The sequence below is a fragment of the Miniopterus natalensis genome, chromosome 13 (assembly GCF_054644295.1).
Source record: "Miniopterus natalensis isolate mMinNat1 chromosome 13, mMinNat1.hap1, whole genome shotgun sequence".
NCBI classification, from domain to species: Eukaryota; Metazoa; Chordata; class Mammalia; order Chiroptera; family Miniopteridae; genus Miniopterus; species Miniopterus natalensis.
The window spans coordinates 55,171,971-55,192,044 of NC_142093.1; the positions used below are offsets into that span (position 1 = coordinate 55,171,971).

Genomic DNA, 20,074 nt, shown 5'->3' on the forward strand with positions numbered 1-20,074 from the left:
CCTTTCCTTAGAGATCAGCGAACGGGAGGCATCAGAGAAGATATATATATTCTAATACGTAAATAGTAAATTCATATTTTAAAATGTCTTTCAATATTAAAACCTTGATATTATCTGAGTGCTTATTTTCTTGGTAGCACACATGAGACTCTACTGTGGAAAATGAGGAAGTGTGAGGAGCTACATTTGTTCGTCATTGGATGCTCGGCTAAGTTAATAAACAGGCTAATTGAGAGATGGTCTATGGCTAGTCAAAGGGTGTAGATATTAGCAGCTGTGTTGTATATGCCACTTCCCCTCCAGAAATATCGAGCACCTTCTGCTGTATTCACTGACCAGGCGCTGTGCTGGGCGGTGGGAATGCAGGCAGTGGGCCTCGCCCCGTGCAGCGCAGAGCCTGACAGTATTGAAGCTCCCCCTTCACTCCTTAGACCTGCCCTCACTGTTTCACAGCTCAGGACACTGCTGCTGCCATGGCAGTACCAGCCCCCTCTCCTTGGGACAGGAAGGAGTTTGAGGTCTGGGATGCAGGTGGATTGACCTAAAGTCAGATGTGCTTTTTTTTAAAAATTAAATTTACTGGGGTGACATTAATTAATAGGTTCACATAGGTTTCAAGTGTAGATTTCTATGTTACAAGATCTGTGTATTGCACTGTGTGCCCACCACCCAAGTTAAATAATTTTCTGTACCATATATTAGGGACCCTTTACCCCCTAACCCCCCACCCCCTTCCACACAGCTGTGTCCACGAGTTTCAGTTTTATATCTCATGTATGAGTGAAATCATATGGTTCTTAGCTTTTCCTTCCTGACTTATTTCACTTGGCATAATATTCTCAAGATCCATCCATGTTGTCAAAACGGCAGTATTTTGTCTTTTCTTATGGCTTAGTAGTATTCCATTGTGTACATGTCCCACATCTTCTTTATCCAGTCCTGTATTGCAGGACACTTTGGTTGTTTCCATGTCTTGGCCACTGTGAATAATGCTGCAGCGAACATAGGGGCGCATATGTCTTTGCAAATACATGCTTTCAAGTTTTTCAGGTATATATCCAGGAGAGGGATTGCTGGGGCGTGTGGTAAGTGTTCTTAATTTTTTGAGCTATCACCAGACTGAGTTCTGTAGTGGCCATACCAGTCTGCATTCCCACTAGAAGTGAATGAGGGTTCCATTTTCTCCACAACCTCTCCAGCACTTATTACTTGTCTTGTTGATAATAGCCATACTAACAGGTGTGAAGTGGTATCTCATTGTAGTTTTTATTTTCATTTCCCTAATTGCTAGTGAGGTTGAGCATCTTCTCATATATCTGTTGGCCATTTGTATGTCTTCTTGGAAGAGGTGTCTGTCTAGGTCCTCTGCCCATTTTTTAATTGGATTGTTTTGTGGTGGTTTATGAGTTCTTTATATATTTTGGCTATTAAACCTTGGTTGGAGCTATCGTTTGCAAATATCATCTTCCATTTGGTTGGCTGCCTCTTTGTTCTGCTGTTGGTTTCTTTTGCTGTGCGGAAGCTTTTTAGTTTGATACAGTCCCATTCATTTATGTTTGCCTTTACTTCCCTTGCCTTTGGCATCAAATTCATAAAATGTTCTCTATGACCAAGGTTCACGAGTTTAGTACCTGTGTTTTCTTCTGTGTAAATTTATTGTTTCAGATCTTATATTTAAGCCTCTGATCCATTTTGAATTAATTTTTGTACATGGAGACAAACTATAGTCTAGTTTCATTCTTTGGCATGTAGCATTCCAGTTTTCCCAGAATTGTTTATTGAAGAGGCTTTCTTTACTCCATTGTGTGTTTCTGGCTCCTATGTCAAAAATTTCTGCCCATATACATGTGGTTTTATATCTCTCTGGCTCTCAGTTATGTTTCATTGATCTGTGTATCTGTTTTTCTGCCAATACCATGCTGTTTTGATTATTGTAGCTCTGTAGTATAATCTGAAGTCAGGTTGTGTGATTCCTCTGCCTTTGTTTTTTTTCCTCCGGATTGTTTTTACTATTCGGGGTCTTTTGTGGTTCCATACAAATCTGATGGTTTTTTTGTTCTATTTCTTTAAAAAAAAATGACTGTGGGATTTTGATGGGGATGCATGGAATCTGTACATTGCTTTGGGTAATATGGCCATTTCAACCATGTTCTTCCAATCCATGAACACAGGATATTTTTCCATTTTGTTGTGTCTTTTTCAATCTCTTTTAATAATGCTTTATAGTTTTCAGTATATAGGTCTTTCACATCCTTTGTTAAGTTTATTCTTAGGTATTTTATTTTTTTGGTTGCAGTTGCTAAAGGAATTGTTTTTTTCATTTCTTTTTATGAAGTTTCGTTGTTAGAATATAGGAAGGCAGTGGATTTTTGTACATTGATTTTGTACTCTGCAATTTTACTGCTTTTATTGTTTAATAGTTTTTTGGTAGAGTCTTTAGGGTTTTCTATATATGGTATGTAATCTGCAAAAAGTGACACTTTTACTTCTTTCCTTTGCACCTCCCTGTTTGTTCCTGGTTGCCCACCTTTAGATACTTCAATGCACAGGTGTCTCAGGCATGTCTTTATATTGAGCAGGGAATCCTTGTTGAGTTATATAGTTGATAACCTTGTTAAAGTTTCAGGGAGAGAGACCATAAGGATCTCTCACTTCCATTCCTCTGACATCACTCTCCCAGACATGGTTCTTGGAAGGCAGGTCTCCTTACCACTATACCACCAATGCCAACCAGAAATGCTTCTTAAACTCCCCTCCCTTTTTTTGTAATTCAGCAACAAGAATGCAGCTGTCAGGGGCTAGCACTGGTGCTAAAAAGGCTTTGTTGTATGATAGCAAAATACTGTGCTTTTTAATTAAAATGAAGATGCTTTGTTGTGTTATACTCACTGTCCCAAGCACTTAAAGTTTTGAAATTTATTAATTTTTTAAAGCTCATGGGAGTGTTTTTCATCAGATGATGACAATGAGGAGGCAGCCACAGCTTCTAGTAAAACTGAGGTCTTTGAACAGAAGATCAAGAGACATACTAAGGTTAGTATGGCTTCTGCAGTTTCTGCCTGTCGGGGGACTCAGGTTACTCTGCATGTGTGTATCATCTCTGCTCTCAGCTGCTCCTGCTTGGTCATCTTTTGTTGGTTATTATTTCCTCATTAACTCATCTGCCAAAGATCAGTAGGGAAATGGAAAAGTAAGTTCAGATTAGCTTACTCTTCTACTTATTAGTTAGCACAAAGATAGATTTGGTCAGAAATAGTGTAGAAAACTTCTGACTAAGTAGGCTTACCCACCGTGAGCCTATCTTCAGAGAACTTTTTTTTTTTTAATATATCTTTATTGATTTCAGAGAGAGGAAAGGAGAGGGAGAGAGAGAGAAACATCAATGATGAGAGAGTCATTGATCGGTTGCCTCCTGCACGCCCTCGACTGGGGATCGAGCCCACAACCTGGGCATGTACCCTGACCGGGAATCGAACCCCAATCTCCTGGATCCTAGGTCAACGCTCAAACGCTGAGCCACGCCTGGCCAGGACAGAGAACTTTTTTTAATGTTAAGTTTGTTGAGTTATAATTTAGTTTATTCCTTTTAGCTTACAGTTCTTTGAGTTTTGAGAAATGTATACAGTCATGTAACTATCAGCAGAGTCAAGATAGAGAATGTGTCTCCCGGCCAGTGTGGCTCTGTAGTTGAGCATTGACCCGTGCACCAAGAGGTCATTGGTTCGATTCCCGGTTAGGGCACATGCCCGGGTTGCGGGCTTGATCTCCAGTAGGGGTTGTGCGGGACACAGCTGACAGATGATGTTTTTCTCTCATCAGTGTTTCTATCTCTCTGTCCCTCTCCCTTCTCTCTCTAAATATCAATTAAAGAATATTTTTTTAAAAAGATAGAGAATGTGTCTGTCACTCTAAACAGTTACCTCCCTGCTTTGTCTTTGTCCTCAACACCCCAGCCCCAGGTAATCACTCCTCTCTTTTCTTTCCCAGCAGTTTTGCCTTTTCCAGAATGTCTTACACATAGGATGACACAGTATGTAGCCTTGTGAGTCAGGCTTTCACTCAGCCTAATGCTTCTGAGATTCAGCAATGCTGATGCATACATTGGCAGTTTGTTCTCTTTTGTTTTAAACTTTACAGGGGTTATTTGCAGGCTCAGCTCCATACCACTGCAATAGAGCGCATGTTGTGATAAAGTGACTCACACGATTTTTTTGGTTTCCCAGTGCATATAAAAGTTATGTTTGCACCATACTTTAGTCTATTAAGTGTTCAATAGCATTATGTGTAAAAAACAATGTATATTCTTAATTTCAAAAAGTTAACCATTATCTGAGCCTGTTGGAAAAATGGCCAGTAGACTTGCTCAACTCAGGGCTGCCACAAATTTTTGATTTTTTTTTCTTTCTGTTTTAATTGATGTTTTAGAGAGAGAGGAAGAGAGAGTGAAACATTGATGTGAGAACAGGACATCGATTGGCTGCTACCAGGGATCGAGCCTGCAGCCTGGGCATGTACCCAGAATTGAATTGAACCAGGGAATTGAACCAGCAACCCTTCAGTGCACAGGATGATAACCAACTGAGCCACACCAGCCAGGGCCAAATTTTCAATTTGTAAAAAATGCAGTGTCACCCTGGCCAGTGTGACTCTGTTTGAGCATCATCCCGTGTGCCAGTAGGTGGCACATTCGATTCCCAGTCAGGGCACATACCAAGATTGTGGATTTGATCCCTGGTCAGGGTGCGTACAAGAGGCAACCAGTCGATGTTTCTCCCTCACATTGCTGTTTCTCTCTCTCAGTCCCTTCCTCTCTCTAAAGAAAATAAGAAAAATTAAAAACACACACACACCACAACGTAGTATTTTGAAATAAAGAGGTGTGCCTGTATACCACTGGCTGGGTGTATCATAGTGTGTTTATCCATAAACTAGTTGATGTACATCTGGGTTTTTTCTTATTTTGGGCAATTATGGATATAAAGCTCACTCTAAATATTTGCCTGTGAACTTTTTGTATGTGGACATATGTTTGTATTTCTCATGGGTATAAACACCTGGGAGTGGGGTTTTATAAGGAACTGCCGAACTGTTTTCCAAAATGACTGCCCCATTTTACACTTTCACCAGCAGTGTATGAGCGTTCCAATTACCTCATATTCTTGACAACACTTTTTATTCTCAGTTTGTTTTGTTTGTTTTGGACATTTTAATAAGTGAGTAGTAGTATCTTAGGGTTTTTGATTTGCATTTTCTGCAGGGAGCTTTTACATTAGCAGAATCCAGGTTTATCAGTTTCTAAATCAGGAACCTCTTGGACAAGTCATAGAATCATCTTCTCAGGGTCTCATTGTCTACATCTTTGAAATGGGCACAGTAGAAATATCATCACCACAAGTTGTAATGAGGTTTAATGAAAAACAACAACAGTATATAAAACACTTAGTATTTATAGTGCATGGCACACAGTAGAGCACAGTCAGTGTGAGCTCTAATAATTGACTACTCTTGTGATTATATGTATAGAAATAAATGTGAATATAATGCCAGATGGCTGGTGCAGTACGTCACAAAATTCATCTCAGTGAAGATGTGCTATGTAGCTGGTAAGACCAGGGGTCATTTGAAGTGGGCTTTGAACGATTGGAGATGTGCCCCGTGAAGATGCGCAGGAGAGGCCCTTTCCACAGAGGCGCATGGTGGATGGGGTGCAGGGGGAGCAGGGCACCGGGACGAGACTGGGGCACCCCTGACTGTCCCAGCAGAACCTGCTCCTGTTGCAGATCACCAAGAAGCCAGGTGATGAGTGAGAACTTGTCCCACCTCTCTGAGCGGTTGCTTTTCTCATTCTGGATCCGCTCTGAGTTTGACCTTCCCTTGCTCTGATCTCCAACACTGAAATGTGTTTTATAATGACAGTATTAACAGTTAAATCTCCCAGCGACCGTTAATAATGTGTTCATGGGTATTAGTCATTCTCTTGGCTTTTCCCCTTGGATGTTTATAGAGCCTGTAAATTCCTTTTTGGCCAATCTTTCCTTGGAAAGTTATTTATCAAGATCAGAAAAAGAAACACAGTAGCCGTCTTTGTAGCAGAAAAGCCAAGGTGTCCTGTTTGGCTTCCTTCCCCCCCCTGCCCCCACTGCCCCCTCTCTGATGAGCCTCCCAGAGCCCAGAGCTCTCCTGAGTGTCTTTCAGCACAGCTCTCAGGAGTGTTTCTTTGGTCCCGGTCCTGGCTGCAGACACTTCTTATAATCCAGAGATCCAGTTGACTGGGTGTGCAGAGGTTGGGTAGGCAGCCCCTTCTTCCAAAGCTGGGGACGTGGGACATTTTCTGAGTTCTGGGCTTGTAGAGAAGGCTCCCGAATCCTTGCCCCCAGACCTCAGGAAGAAGCACGTGTATGATTACAGCACACAGTCGGCACCGGAAAATCTCTGCCAAAGAATTTCAAGGGAGAGCTTTTCCTGCTGGTGTAGCACCATTTCAGGAGCTGAGCTCTGCTTCCACTGTCCCTGCCCCCTCTCCCACCCCTACTCCCACCTGCCTGCCTTGGGGTGTGTGCTCTCCTCTCCTCCTAGAATCCACAGGGAAACTTGAGTGCTGCCTTGAAACATATATTCCTGATAGTGTGAGTGTGGGTCGGGCACCCTGCTGATGTGGCTGGCCCCGGCGCAGGCTGGCTCCGTACAGAAGCCACATTTAAAAACATTGCAGGCTGGAGTATAGGAGATTGTTTAGTGAATACATTTTTTTCCTTTTTTAATAGTCTCCTGCCAGAAACATTAATTGGAAGCACATGCTACATTCATCTGTTGGTATTTTATCGCCAAATTCTTGGAGATGTTCTCCTGAAAGACCGGATGAGCATGCAAAGTGCTGGTAAGGGGTCTGCAGTTTCCTTTGTACAGTAATGCATCGTGCTTTGAGTAAGTGTAAACTACATCAACCTGGATCTTCTGCTTCCGAAGGTGACATTTGAAATAAAAATTTAAAAATAGCATCAAAGTCAGTAAATTATTGCAAATGCAAGGCATTGTGCTCAGGGTGAACTCAGAACACATTTAATTCTTTACAATACACGTACTTTCACATTTCAAATTCTGGTGATTTGAGATCCTAAAACAGATATAATCATATTTTCCCTGCTGTCCCTGAATAGTCTGTTTTTCTCATGTATTTGGTATTCATATCATCTTTTTGGGAAGAGACTGAAATCAGCCACAATAAAGGTTCTTAAAGCACAAAGTTTAAATGGATTTGTTAAAATTGGTTAATTCAGGTAAGAGGTATTCAGGAGTTCTGTGTACTATTTTTATTCTTGCAACTTTTTTAAGCTTGAAATTCTTCCAAGTAAAATGTTAAAAAATAATATAAAAAAATTAATGAATTATCACACATGATTGAACTTGTCTCTAAAGCGAAGTTTAACTTTTTTGGATGTTCTGTGATTCAGCAAATCAGAAAGCAGGTGTGTATCGAGCGCCTGTTGTATGCCAGGCATCGTGAGGCGGCTCAGTCATCCCTACCCTGCTGGAGCAGCAGAACTTAAACACAAAGTTACATGAGCAATCCTTTTCACCTTTTAAAATAAGGGCTTGGAAGAAAAATGCACAATGGGAGCATGCAGTAGGAAGACCTGAATTAATGTGTAGGGTGAGGGAAGTCTCCGGGCAAGTAATATTAAGATAAGACCTGAGAGAGGAGTTAGAGTTTACTGTACAAAGGAGATGATCCTTTCTGGATAAGAGACCAGCATGTCTGAAGACCCAAAGCAAGAAGACGGCATGCTGAAGGGATTGCCATTGAAAGCAGGCCAGTGTGGCTAGAGCAGAGGGAGTGAGAGGGAGAGCCCTGTGGTGCCTCAGCACTCTGGACGACTAGAGTTCATGGTTAGACAGGGATCCTCTGCCAGGAATGTGGAGATGGAACTCAGAGTTAGAGAAGCACAGACATTTCTCAAGGAGTAATTATAGTAAGAGAAGGACAGGTAAGCCTTGTAATCATCACTGACCTTTGAATTTATTTCAATGACTCTAGAAAAAATTCATGAATGACATGACTTCTTACAAAGGATTAAGTGTATTAGTTGTCCTGTAGATGAGGAGAAGGTTACTCAGAATTACTGACTTCATTTGAACCTGACCAGAATAAACCTAGAAAAATCTAGAGAAAGGCCTTTTTTTTTGCTAAGGACACAGGATCATTTCCAAAGCGTTCTTCCTGGTGGGCTTCCTCGCACAGGTCTTTCAGGTGCCATTACTTACTGTGGAATATCAGTATTCTCCCACATAGTCTTTAGGCACGTGGCCAGAATCCCTGGCTCCCTATTCCTTCCAGTTTCATTCACCATCTCTCAACCCCAGCCACCAGGGTTCTTCCCTAAGCACTGGTGGACTGGAGTCAGGCCCGGGCAGCCTCCTTTCCGCTGGCACTTCCTGACTCCTCTTACCACACCATAGGCATGAGGAAAGTGAGGCTGTTAAAAAACGTAGAAAAAAGAACACAATTTTCTAGTCATTCTGTTGAGAGCAACTATACTCCCACCCTAAAAGCTCTGTCTCCTTGGTACAAGGCTCATTCCAGAACCCTCTGGGCTATGAGTGTAGGGAGGGTGGAGGTTGAGGGGACAGTTTTGAGCTCCTAGAGGTGAAAGTGTTAGAATATGTTGTCAACAAATCTTGTGACACAGTGATTCTAATCTGAATGAATGCTTTTATGTCTATTGCAGTAAAACATATTGGATAAAGTTTATGTAAGATCCTTTTGGTCTTTGTGTTTCAGATTTAATCAGTAATCCCGTACTGGCCACCTTCCCTAAGCTCTTGGAGCAGCCTGACCTGATGGATGCGCTCAGGGTGGGTAGCAGCATGATGGGAACCTGGTGGGTTCTGGAAGCAGTTAAACACAGCACATTAGTGTGCTCTGACCCTTGCTCTAGGGTTTTTTCCTCCTATTTGGATGATATATCCTGATCTGTGTTCCATTTTCTAGCTGACTTGGGTTCCTTTCTTAGCATGAGGGTTACTTTCCCAGGCTTCCCAGCACCCAGTAAGCAGGTGGAGTGCATGCTGTAAACACTGTTGCAATCTCTTATCTGTTGTTTGTTCCTTGACTTAAGATGGCCACTAATTGTGGCCTAAGAGCAAAAATCCAAAATGGTTTGTTAGATACATGGACTGAGTTCTCAGGGGAGAGTCAGGGCATGTATATCATTTTGTATTTAATTTGACATATCCTGTCTGCTGCATGAAATAGCAGCTGGTCGAACCATATGAAATCTCCAATTTTCAGCATTTTTTGACCTTCAAAATGTGAGTTTTTTAAAGTTTAACTATATCAATCAGGGTCAAGGAATATTAGAAGACCTGTATGCCTACAAGGCATATGCTCAGGTAGCATGGCAGGTGCCACAGGGGAAGCATGACCCAGGTCCTTGGATAGTTAAAGGCAGCAGCAAATGAGGGTTGGGCACTGTTCCATTGAAGAGGTCCTGGATGAGATGGACCTAGTGCATGCTGGGGCAAGTCAAGTTTTGGCATGCTGAGATAGGAGTGGAAGACATTACAGGACAGATTCCAAGATGCCTGCAGAGCAGGTGGAAGCTACAGTCACCTGCCTCCCACCCCAAACTGGATTTACAGCTAAATTATAGAGCAGTTAACCTGAATAACCAACTGAAGGCTAGCTGGACTGAAATATTATAATCACAGATTTACAGAAGAAGCCATAGAGAGTCTGGTAAGAAGGGCAGAGACATGGAAAGGGCTGGCTCCTGCACCCAGATGTTGTGGCGGCTGAGAAGCTGGAGGAATATTGTGGCTGCAAAACTACCCCCCAGGAACATGGGGTCTCAACCCCAAGCAGGGATCTCCAACCCAGAGCAGCAGAGATGAGAAGAGGAACCTACATAGCATCTGGTGGTGAAAATCAGTGGGGATTTAGTGGGGATCAGTGGGGATCAGATGCCACCTTCCCAGGGACAAGCACTCCTTTTGTTACAGCAGCACCCTGGGGAGTGCACCACCAGGTCTCTGACTGCTGGCAAGGGAACTGTGCCATGCTTGGGTCCTGCAGAGGCATCTGCTGGCTGCACCCAGCAGCAACTCTTGGGGACCTCTTTTCCTAGGGAGGCTTTTGGCAGAGACAGTGACTAAACTGTGACTTTGGAAAGAGGGTTCATCTGCCCATCCTTGAGCACACAGCCAGCACCCCTCCCCCCACCTGTTGAATCACTCAGCAGACCCTGCTGAGTTCAGTGGTACAGGGGGACCAGAGTTCCGTGCAGAGCTGGGGCTTTCAGACTAGTCTCCTGTGGAAGCTTTTGTCCAGGAACCAGATGAGCAGGAGCTAGGGTGTGTGGCTACATCATGGGATGGGAGGGGACCACTCCTATGTCCCTGGTGATCTTAGCTCCTGCTACTCCAAGAAGGGCAAAAAGTGCCTATTCCCTTCCTACAGGCTTCAGGGTACCCTCCCACCCCCCCAGTGGGAAACTGTTGGGATCAGCCCTGCCATTTTCTGGATACCCTGCCCCATTGGGCTCGGTTCTCCAGTGGAAAGGGAGAGTGACTCAGAGCTGGGAATTCAAAGTGTAAGCCCCTGGAACTGGGACAAAGTGCTTAGCCCCCTCCTGTGGGCCGTGCTGGCATCACCACAATGAGAGACTCCTTTGATCTGTCTGCCTGAGCCTAGGGTGGCTTAGCTTGCTCCTGCAGAGAGGGTGGCTGGTTGAACCCAACCTGGGAGCTCCTCTAGGGGGAGCTAGAGTTGGAGACTTGACAAAGAATGAGTGTTCTGGCTCTGAAGTAGGGGCCACTTTTTCCTCTTTGGGTGCCTCACTGCATGATCCCCAAATCGGGGATACACTAATCCTGTATGCCAAGTCCTAGTTGCCCCACCCTACTGAGCTGGCAACCTGTGGAAGGGGCTGTGGTTTGTGGCCAGCCTGGGCCCACTCTTCAGTCTTTCTTTGGAAGGCTCTGGACAAAGTCCAGGCAAACTCACAGTGAGACAGAGTAGCTGACAGGTGGAAGTGGACCTCAGGGAGCCTCAGTCCTTTTACAGATCTGCTCCCAGCTCTAACCTGGAGGAAGCTGACCCTTATACACAAATAGACCCCTCTCCCACACAGATCCGGTAGATGCAGTTACAAACAGTGAACAGCCTGGTAGTCCAAGCAGGTTGCCCAAGGCTGGTTACACACAACAGCTGACAGTGACCTGTACCTGAACGCAGCCTAAGTGGACCCAGAACCAACACAACCAGTGGTGGGCTTCAGACCACACCAGAGCTTGATCCAAGTAGCCACACAAGCTGCACACCCAAAGGGGTATTAGGGCAGGCACCAGACCCTCCCAGGAACAACTCCACCTTAGGGGACAGCCTCTGCACAGTGTCTCATACACAGCGTCTACCAGCCTGAAGGGTTAACTCTACCCACAAAAGGGCCAACAGCATTCAAGACAACTACAGTAGGAGGGCGCACATAACCCAGGAAAAAAACATCCCTGGAGCAAGGAGTTCAGGTGATCTGGAAGATTGTGCTACTAAGCCCAACAAAACACCATCATAAAACCATGATAGCAAGATTGTGAGTCATAGGAGATCTACCTAACACACAGAGACAAAATGGGGAGACAAAGAAATAGGCCCCAAATGAAAAAACAAGATACATCCCCAGAAAAGAATTAAATGGAAGCAATAAAAAACCAAACCTTATAACAATGGTTATAAGGATGCTCAAGGACCTTAGGGGAAGAATGGATGATCTCAGTGAGAACTTAAACAAAGAGATAGTAAGTATTGAAAAGGACATTGAAACCATAAAAAAAAAACCGAACCATTCAGAATTGAAGAATATACTAGAAGGAATCAGCAGCATGTTAGATGAAGCAGAGGGTTAAATCAGTGATTTAGAGGACAAGATAACAGTAAGCACTCAAACAGAGCATCAGAAAGAAAATATAATGTTAAGAAATGAGGAAACTCTAAGGGACTTTCCTCATTAAGCTTAACATCTACATCACAGGGGTACCAGAAGGAGAATAGAATGAGCAAGGGAATAGAGAACTTGTTTGAAGAAATAATGGCTGAAAACTTTCTTAACCTGGCAAAGGAAAAAGTCACACAAGCTCAGGAAACACAGAGTCCCAATCAAGATGAACCCAAAGAGAGACAAACTGAGACACATCATAATTAAAATGATAAAGGTTAAAAACAAGGAAAGGATCTTAAAGGCAGCAAGGAAGAGACAGTTACCTACAGAGGAATTTGCATAAGGCTGTCAGCTGATTTCTCAACAGAAACACTTAAGGCTAGAAGAGATTGGCATGAAATATTCAGAGTAATCAAAAGTAGGGACCTGCAACCAAGACTTTTATTGAGCAGGTCTATAACTTAAAATTGAAGGTGAAATAAAGAGTTTCCCAGACCAAAAAAAAAAAAAAAAAAAAATGCTTAAGGAGTTCATTATCTCTAAACCAGTATTGCTAGAAATGTTAAAGGGCCTGCTTTAAGAGGAAGAAGAAATATATATAGAGAGAGGAACGTAGGCATAAAGTGGCAATAAATAAGTGCCTATCAATAATAGCCTTCAATGTAAATAGATTAAGTGCTCCAATCAAAAGACATGGGTAGCTGAATGGATAAGAAAACATGACCCATATATATGCTGGCTTCAAGAGACCCAGCTCAGAATAAAAGATCCACGCAGTCTGAAAGTGAAGGGATGGAAAAAAATCATTCTGTGCAAATGGAAATGGAAAAAGAAAAGCTTGTGTAGCAATACTTATACCTGACAAAATAGACTTCAAAACAAAGGCCATAACAAGAGACAAAGAAAGTCACTACGTAATACTAAAGGGATAGATACAACAAGAGGATGTAACTCTTGTAAACATGTGCACCCAACATAGGGTCACCTAAATATATAAAGAAAATCTTGGTGGACATTAAGGAGAAATTGACAGCAATACAGGCATAGTATGGGATTTTAACACCCCATTGTCTTCAATGGATAGATCTTCCAGACAAAAATTTAACAAGGAAACAGCAACCTTAAATGACACATTGGCTCCGATGGATTTAATGCATATTTACGGACCATTTTATCCCAGAGCAGCAGAATATACATTCTTCTAAAGTGCACGTGAAACATTCTCAAAGATAGACTACATGTTAGGACACAAAATAAGTCTTAACAAATTCAAGATTGAAATCATCACAATGGCATAAAACTAGAAATCAACTACAATAAAAAACTGAAAAACATTCAAACACATGGAGGTTAAATAGCATGTAATTAAACAATGAATGGGTTAACAATGAGATCAAGGAAGAAATAAAAAATTACCTGGAATCAAATGAAAATGAACACACAACAACCTAAAAATCTATTGGACACACTAAAAGCAGTCCTGAGAGGGAAGTTCGTAGTATTAAAGGCCTACCTGAAAAACAAGAAAAATCTCTAATAAACAATCTAACCCTACAACTAAAACAACTAGAAAGAGAACAATACAAGCCCAGAGTAAGCAGAAGGAAGGAAATAATAAAGATCAGAGCGGAAATAAATGACATGGAGACTAAAAAAAATAATACAAAAGGTTCTTTGAAAAGTTAAACAAGATTGACAAGCCTTTAGCCAGACTCATCAAGAAAAAGAGAGGACCCAAATAAACAAAATCAGAAATGAAGGAGGCAGAGTAACAATTGACACCACAGAAATACAAAGGGTTGTAAGAAAATGCTATGAACAACTATATGCCAACACATTGGGCAACCTGGACAAAATGGACAAATGCCTAGAAATATACTATCTTCCAGAATTCAGTCAGGAAGAATAAGAAAGCCTGAATAGACTGGGAGACTGATCACAACTAATGAAATTGAGGCAGTAATAATAAAAACTCTCAGCAAACAAAAGTCCTGGACTGGATGACTTCATAGGCAAGTTTTACCAAACATTCAAAGAACTAACAGCTTTCCTCCTCACACTTTCCAAAAAATTCAGGAGGAAGGGAGACTTCCAAGCTATTTTTATGAGGCCAGCATTATCCTAATTCCAAAACCAGATAAAGAAACACTATTAAAAAAAAAGAAAATTATAGGCCAATATCCCTGATGAACATAGACTCTAAAATCCTCAACAAAATATTAGCAAACCGGATGCAGCAATACATTAAAAAGGTCATAGTCCAGCCGGTGAGTCTGAAGTCCTGAGTGCTATTTGTTTTCAGCCAGATTCCTTGCAGAGTTTACGCTGTGATGTGTGTGAGCCTTTTACTGTTCACTTAGCAAGTCCAGTTTGTCCTTGGAGCTTTGATGATAATAATGGCTCCTGGCCTGGTTAGTGAAGCCTCTGGCCTCTAGGGTTCCTTGTCACACTCTCCAGGACCCGAGGCACCACAGCCAGCAGTGGGGGCTCACACCCCCTAAGGTGGGTCTTCCTGGGAGTAACTGAGCCTCTGGGACATGGCGCGTGTGGGGTATGGCTGTGGTCTTGACGGGGTGCTTCTCCTTTGTTTTGTGGAGACTGTTCACCCCAGGGCCTCCCCACTGAGGAAGGGCCGATGCATCCACGGAACCCATGAAATCAGGTGCCAGTGGGAGGATACCTGCCAACAGGCGCAACTTGAGGCCCAGGAATAGGTGGCTTGGAGCTGGGCACCCCTCAGTACAGTGAGCAGAGCTGTCCCTGGGAGGCTCTGATTCCACTTCTGGGGCCAATTGAACTCTGGGTTTTTATTTCTTTAAAAAAGCTCTTGGATAGATTGATTGACATATTATTTGCAAAGCTGTACTGCATTTGTCACCCTGACCACTGTCATCATCCCAGCAGACAGAACTGTAGACAAGTGTCATATTCCAGTTTTCTGTTGTCTGTACCGGCTCACCTTAAGAGCTTGCTGGTGTTTTGTTCAGGTGCTGTGTGTGTGCAGTTTGAATGTGTGTGTTCATGTTTCACTGATTCTGGTCTGAAATTAGTTTTAACGTGTAAGCAGCACGGGCTTCTGAGACTCTTCCTGCCTGGCCCGTCTGACTGGGTCCTTAGCAGCAGCTCCCACAGACGTCAGTTCTTACGCTGGCGGTTCTTACCGTGTTCAAACCCCATCCACAGGCTAAATTACAGTAAAGTCACAGATGGGTGGCAAAGACTGGTGAATCCTCATGTTAACATAACATTTCTGTTTCCTTTTCAGAGTTCGTGGGCTGAGAAAGAAAGTACATTAAAAAGATCAGAGAAGGTAGGATGCTTTTTCACACGCACTTAATATTCTCAGTATCAGTGTGCGCTCGCACATTCTAATGGCTCTTTTTTAGCTGAAGCAGCCGTAGTCATCTTCCTCTTCATCAGTTAAACTGTGTCATGACGGCTGCAAAGACACGCTCCAGGAAGTGTCTGGGGGCTGATTCCCTCTGTGAACAGACTGCATCAGTAGTCGTTTCAGATCACTGAGCGTCATTTAGTTGAGGGGAAATTCTAAACAAAGTCTCCCAGTTGACCATTAAATTTTTCTTTTTTAAAAAAATTCCTCTAGTTCTTAAAGTGTGTACCAGGTAAGGAGAAGGGAAAGGACAATTGGCCCGAGCCGCTTCGTACATTGGGAAACACAGGGTGTGTGTTCCCATTTCACAGAAGCATGGTCATCACGACCAGCAGTGCCTGCCCCTCAGCGTGCAGCTCCCTGGCTGCTCCTCTCCAGGCTCGACAGACATGACTGGAAAGGGCCACATGGTTGATATTTTTGGCTGCAGTCTGTCAGTGACTCAACTTTGCCATTGAAACACAAAAGCAGCTATAGGCAGTGTGTAAACATCTGAGCGGGGCTGTTCTATAAAACTTTGTTTATAAAAAGAGGCAGTGCCCACATGGGCCCATGGGCCGTGGTTTCTGGACTTCTAAATTATCTACAAACAAATTAAAAACCCTAAAAATTGAAAAAAAATTATACATATTGTATCCTTATTTGAGCTTCCTTTTGATCGATTCATCTACATTTGACCTTTGCTGGAATTGGTAGGTTTAATGCTATTCCGGTGCAGCCGTGGATAAGGTGCTGGGCCTGAGGCCTGTGGAAATGCCCCTGTGCACAGGGTATGTTTGGAGGGCAGCATCTCTGTGCAGACTCCGCCGTGTGGGGATGCCTCCATCTTCAGACTGCCATGCCCTGTGATTCCCACTCAGCCTGTCCGTGTCGGGGCTGAGGGACAGTGTCTGCACTGTGGTCCTTTTGTTATGTGGGAAGGGTCTAACAGTGTATCCTTACTCCTGGGTGTCCTTTCTCTGAATTTCACACAGAGCACTTGCTGCCCTTCCCTTATAAAACCTTGATGATTCTTTGCTGTGCTGTAATTGAATTAAGGGGTTACAGTGACTTCACATTGTGCTTTACTTATATTTACTTGGACCCACACCCTTATCACCTGAATTAGACTTCGTTCAGCACCCCGTTCTCCTGGGTGGCATGTGTGGGACACCCTCAGTGGGCTTAGGAGAGCCCTGGTCTCAGGAGTCACCCGGAGACGCTCAGGGAACACTGCTCCTCTCTGCTCCACGGTGGCTCGATGACTCTTTCCCACAGAGAGGGGCTACTTCCTGACTGTGTCCCTGTTGCAGATCCGATCACCTATCAGGCCCTGTGGCACCTCCGCCCCCCTCTTAATGGCTCTTAGTTAACAGAGTTCATCTAATTTAATAAATAATATTGCAGATTGATTCACTTTTACTTGTAATGTTTTCCCAGAGAGACCCAGAGTTCCGGAAGGCCATGTTCCTCCTGGTTTACCACGACTGCGTGGTCCCCCTCCTCCACGGGACACTCCTGCCCCCCTTCCGCTGGGCAGAGGAGGAGACTGAAGCAGCCAGGTGGAAAGTCATCACTGACTTCCTGAAGCAGAACCAAGAAAACCAGGGTGCCCTCCAAGCTCTGCTGTCACCAGGGGGCGTCCATGAACCTTTTGACATTTCAGAGCAGACCTATGACTTCCTGGGCGAAATGAGACAGAAAGCAGCCTGACAGTGGTGGCCTGTGACCTCCACTTTCCACCATGACACCCTGATGAAGTGACAGAATCAGAAGTAACTGTCACATTTAACTTAGCTTTACACTTCTCTATGCAGACCACATTCTATAAGAAATATCTATCTGAAAATGGGAATCTTTTAATACAATAAAATAAGTTTTTATAAGGAATACTGTTATAGCTAAATTTACAGATAATTTCTTCAAAAACCAACTAACAAATTTAAGTTGACTATACCTGTAGATTTGTGTAACAGCAAGATTTGATCAAAAGCTGAATTATGATTATTTAAGAAAGTAAAAATGCAATCCATAGAATGGGAGGAGATATTTACAAATCATATGTCTTGTAAGAGTCTAGTATCTAGAATATATAAATGTATGATTGTTGCTAAGAGAATTTATGCTGGGAAATGAAGGAGAAATCAGCATGGCCTATTAGAAAGCTGTGCTGTTAATCACTTCACTCAGTCTTAACATTTGAGTGTTACTTATCCCAATTAGATATAAAGGAATAATCTAGTTTTGTCTTTTTATGTCCATATAGTAGCTGATCCTTCGAAGAAAAGGTCAGGTATTGGGGAATGAGGTAGCTCACCTGGGTCAAGAGAATACAGGATTTGCTGCATTTCAGATGGTCCTGTGCTGCTGGAAACCTGTCTTGTACCTTCTCTGTTAAATGCCACTACCCCTGGCACTGGCTGAGGGCTGACTGTGTGTTCTCAGCTAACTAGGTTAATCCTCAGGCAGGTTAAGTGATTGGCCAGAGAGCTAATCAGCGGCAGGGCTGATATGCCGAGTGAAGATGCCATGTATCATTTTCTGCAAACTAGGATGTTCCCGTTGGTGCAGGTTTAGGGATGGCAGGTGAGAATAAAACAGGAGGACGTGTTGGAAGAAACATGATCAAATTTGAGTGTAGCCTAACTGAGCAGAGTACAGGCCGAGGCACTTCGCCAGCGTGCTGCCGGGAGAGGCTTAGCGACCCTCAGACTCTGAAGCTTCTGGGCTGCGTCTGAGTCAGGTTTGCCTAACTCCTTACGCCAAACTTCCCCGGGCCCATCTCAGAAATGGATGGCACCAGGGGTTCCCAGCTGCGAGTGTAACCTGACTGCTTGGCCTTGATCAGGTTACACTCTGTCTCCAAGACCTGGCTTCCTGCCATTCTCTGCCTCTCTGTCCCCTCTGCCCTTGGTGACACGTGCAAAGCTGAGGGTCAGACACCCCCTTCCCTGGGCCCACGGCCTCCCTGACTTCTCTGTCTCAGAGTTGCCTCTGCTTAGGCCTCTGCAGTCTTGTCTGAAGGAACTTCTTTTATTTTTTATTTTATCCTCCCCCGGGGATGTTTTTCTCTTGCTTTTAGGTAGAGTGGAAGGGAGGGAGGAGTGGGGGGAAAGGGAGACATCGTTGTGACAGACACATCCTACATGAGCCCAACCGGGGTGGGGGATTGAACCTGCAAACCAGGTGCGTGCCCTTGACCAGGAATCAAACCCGAGACCCTTTGGTCTGTGGGCCGACGCTGTAACCACTGAGCAAAACTGGCCAGGGTGCTCTGACTAACTTTTAAGGGAAAGACAAAAATCATATCAATATGACATTCAACTGATTGAACAAGTTTTGTTTTCATAATTTTTTTGGCTCAACCTTTTAATATAAAAAATTCACTGATGTACAAAAAGGTGAAAGTGTGACAATGACAACATATGAAATCCTGATTGAGATTCACCAGAGCGCGCACAGCGATGCACACACACCCGCCCACACAGACTCTGGGTGGAAACGAACTAATGCAAAGCAGGGCTACCAAGAAGGGCCAGCGTGTGCGCCCCACTCCAGGAGTCAGACCAGCACCTACTGGAAACAGGTAACACCAAGTGCGCCCCTCCCAGGAGCAGCAAGGCAGCTTCTCACCAGGACCAGGCACAAGTAAACCCAGCAGGAGCACTGCGTACTTAACTTTAGGATAGTCACTCATGAGGATCGGCGCAATCCCAACATAAGGAACGAGTCCCCTCGCTCTCCCCACGACATCTTTTTCTGTAGCCAACGTCCTTGTTTATAGAGGCCTTGGTCATTAGCCCCATTATTGTCTCCTTTGGTCAGAAGCTTGATGAGTCCACTTTGCTTTTCATGAATCTTCGAGACTTGAACTCTAGGAATCTCTCTTCCTTCTATTCTAAAAAAAAACAATTTCTCCCACTCGTATGGGATCTTCAACTTGATTTGTTAGAAAGAGAAGATCTCTAGGAAGTGCAGTCTCCATGCTGCCATTCCGCTTGCTCATCTGCTGCACATCGTCCAAAAAAGCAGCAACAGCACGGTGGGGCCGGCGAGGAGGGCACCCGCAGAAGAGGGCCATGTGACCAGCAGGTGGGCCCTGTTTTCAGTAAATTTTTAACAGAGAAACTTTTAACAAGTTGAGGAGACTTACTTCGAAGTCAAATAGTGCAAAGAAACAACGCGAGATTTTTAACATCATGAGAAATATTTGCTTTAAATTTTAAGAAAAAATTATATATTCTGATAAATTTGAAATGACAGCCATATTTCTGGGAAAGCCACCTAATCTGCATATATTTAGGAGAGTTGCTCTTTTGGGATAGGGTCTCTTACAGAATGAATGTAAGTTCCAAGCTGTTGGAAAGTACAATCCTCATTCCAGAGAGAATCATGGGGTTTTGAAGAATCCTTTAGTTCTGGAACTGGGACAACAGAATAACCTATGTAATGTCATAAATACAACACATATCAAGTATTTGTTGAGAAGTGAAGGAGAAAGAAACTTTTTTTTGTATATAGTCTAACAACAGTACATAATGAATTTTGGTCTTGGTAGTTCTAAATAATAGGGGCAGCAACATGATCTGAATACACACTTCTCATTGCCACTGGAGGCCCGACAGCTCTAACAGGTTTCTGGGTGTGTTGCAGAAGCAGGATGTCGTTTTGTTCCATTTCATCATCGTCCCATCAGTGACAACCCAGAGCTGAACAGATCTACCTGATCTGAAAGCACATATAAAATTAAGAAAAATTATAAGTTACAGGA

General features: G+C 43.5%; 1 protein-coding gene across 1 annotated transcript in view; it reads left to right on the forward strand.

Annotated features, from left to right (window-relative positions):
* The window catches only part of NPHP1 (nephrocystin 1), a 53,448-nt gene extending 35,912 nt beyond the window's left edge, over window positions 1-17,536 (forward strand). The window contains exons 16-20 of the mRNA XM_016222754.2: window positions 2,934-3,033; window positions 6,765-6,877; window positions 8,780-8,853; window positions 15,199-15,243; window positions 16,744-17,536. Of these exons, the coding sequence (XP_016078240.2) occupies window positions 2,934-3,033; window positions 6,765-6,877; window positions 8,780-8,853; window positions 15,199-15,243; window positions 16,744-17,016 (605 nt within the window). The 3' untranslated portion in view covers window positions 17,017-17,536. The remainder of the gene's footprint in view (window positions 1-2,933; window positions 3,034-6,764; window positions 6,878-8,779; window positions 8,854-15,198; window positions 15,244-16,743) is intronic.
* The last annotated feature ends 2,538 nt before the right edge of the window (window positions 17,537-20,074 follow it).